Genomic DNA, 1,627 nt, shown 5'->3' with positions numbered 1-1,627 from the left:
ATATATTTAACTATATATAGGGGGGGCAAATTTTCTAATAAATGTCTAGTTCTATATAAAAATCAAAACAAGATATACTAATTTCCAATTGATCAATCAATCCTATGAAATATTAAAATAAAAAAACCTCGTGATTCAATTATTCATTAAACATATGTATATACGGTATATTTTTTTATTGGTATTGGTTAAATCCATTTTTGTAATTGTTTTATTCGCGAGGAGCCGTATGAGGTGAAAATCTCATGTACGGTTCTGGAATAGCGATGGGATTTCTAAACAACCATCAACTATAACCCCAAAAGAACCAGATTCCGTAAGCAACATAGAGGAAGAATGAAAGGAATATCCTATCGGGGTAATCATATTTGCTTCGGAAGATATGCTCTTCAGGCACTTGAACCCGCTTGGATCACATCTAGACAAATAGAAGCAGGTCGGCGGGCAATGTCACGAAATGTCCGCCGAGGTGGACAAATATGGGTACGGATATTTCCAGACAAACCAGTTACAGTAAGACCAACCGAAACGCGTATGGGTTCGGGAAAGGGATCTCCCGAATATTGGGTAGCTGTCGTTAAACCCGGTAGAATACTTTATGAAATGGGCGGAGTCGCAGAAAATATAGCCAAAATGGCTATCTCAATAGCCGCATCAAAAATGCCTATCCAAACTCAATTCATTATTTCAAGATAATAAATAATAAAAACCAAAGGAAAGAGGTCTTTTGGAGGAAAAAACATGGCAATTTTTCCTTTCTTTTGTTGAATAGAGAATATTTTTTTTTACTTCAAGCCTTGGACTGAAAAACCAGATAAAATAAGAATGATATGATTTAACCTCAAACCCATTTGAATGTAGCCGATAACAGCGGAGCCCGCCAATTGATGTGTATTCGAATCATAGGAGCAGGTAATCGACGATATGCTTCTATTGGTGACATTGTTGTTGCTGTAATCAAGGAAGCGGTACCAAATATGTCTTTAGAAAGATCAGAAGTGATTAGAGCTGTAATTGTACGTACTTGTAAAGAACTTAAACGTAGCAATGGCATGATAATACAATATGATGATAATGCCGCGGTTGTCATTGATCAAGAGGGAAATCCAAAAGGAACTCGAATTTTTGGCGCAATCGCCCGGGAATTGAGACAGTTAAATTTCACTAAAATAGTTTCATTAGCACCTGAGGTATTATAAGAAAAAACATTTTATTATTTAATGAAAATGAAATAGATAAATTAATAAATTATGTCTTACACATATATCTAATTATTAATAAAATTGGATTTCGTTTTTTATTTTTTTAATATATATTATTCTTTTTGAATAAAAATAAGTATAAAAATAAATATAGAAATATAAAAAGAAATATATAAATAAGATATTATATAGATATCTTTCTATTAAAGATATATAAATATACTAGATATCTTTCTTTAATTTTAACTAAAATATTTTCAAATTATATTACTCTAATATATATTAGAAAATATAGAACACGGAGCATGCTGATTATATCAAAAGTAAGTAAAGGGTAACATTTATTTTCCTATGGGTAAGGACACCATCGCCGACATAATAACCTCTATACGAAATGCTGACATGAATGGAAGAGGAACGGTTCT

The 1,627-nt window shown here is 32.0% G+C and overlaps 1 protein-coding gene across 1 annotated transcript; it reads left to right on the top strand.

Annotated features, from left to right (window-relative positions):
* The first annotated feature begins 336 nt into the window (after positions 1–336).
* On the top strand, positions 337–1,199 carry LOC107484544 (50S ribosomal protein L14, chloroplastic-like). The gene is made up of 2 exons (XM_016105101.1): positions 337–586; positions 862–1,199. The coding sequence occupies exons 1-2, from the start codon at positions 337–339 to the stop codon at positions 1,197–1,199; spliced, it is 588 nt and encodes a 195-aa protein (XP_015960587.1).
* Positions 1,200–1,627: the final 428 nt, after the last annotated feature.

The sequence above is a fragment of the Arachis duranensis genome, chromosome 4 (assembly GCF_000817695.3).
Source record: "Arachis duranensis cultivar V14167 chromosome 4, aradu.V14167.gnm2.J7QH, whole genome shotgun sequence".
NCBI lineage: Eukaryota > Viridiplantae > Streptophyta > Magnoliopsida > Fabales > Fabaceae > Arachis > Arachis duranensis.
This window is presented reverse-complemented; position numbering and strand designations above follow the sequence as displayed.

Bases quoted from the DNA above. Each gene is read 5' to 3' on its own strand.
- LOC107484544 (XM_016105101.1), top strand. From the start codon at position 337: ATGAAAGGAATATCCTATCGGGGTAATCATATTTGCTTCGGAAGATAT. The intron at 587-861 runs GTAGAATACTTT...ATTTGAATGTAG, and splicing joins GGTAGCTGTCGTTAAACCCG to CCGATAACAGCGGAGCCCGC.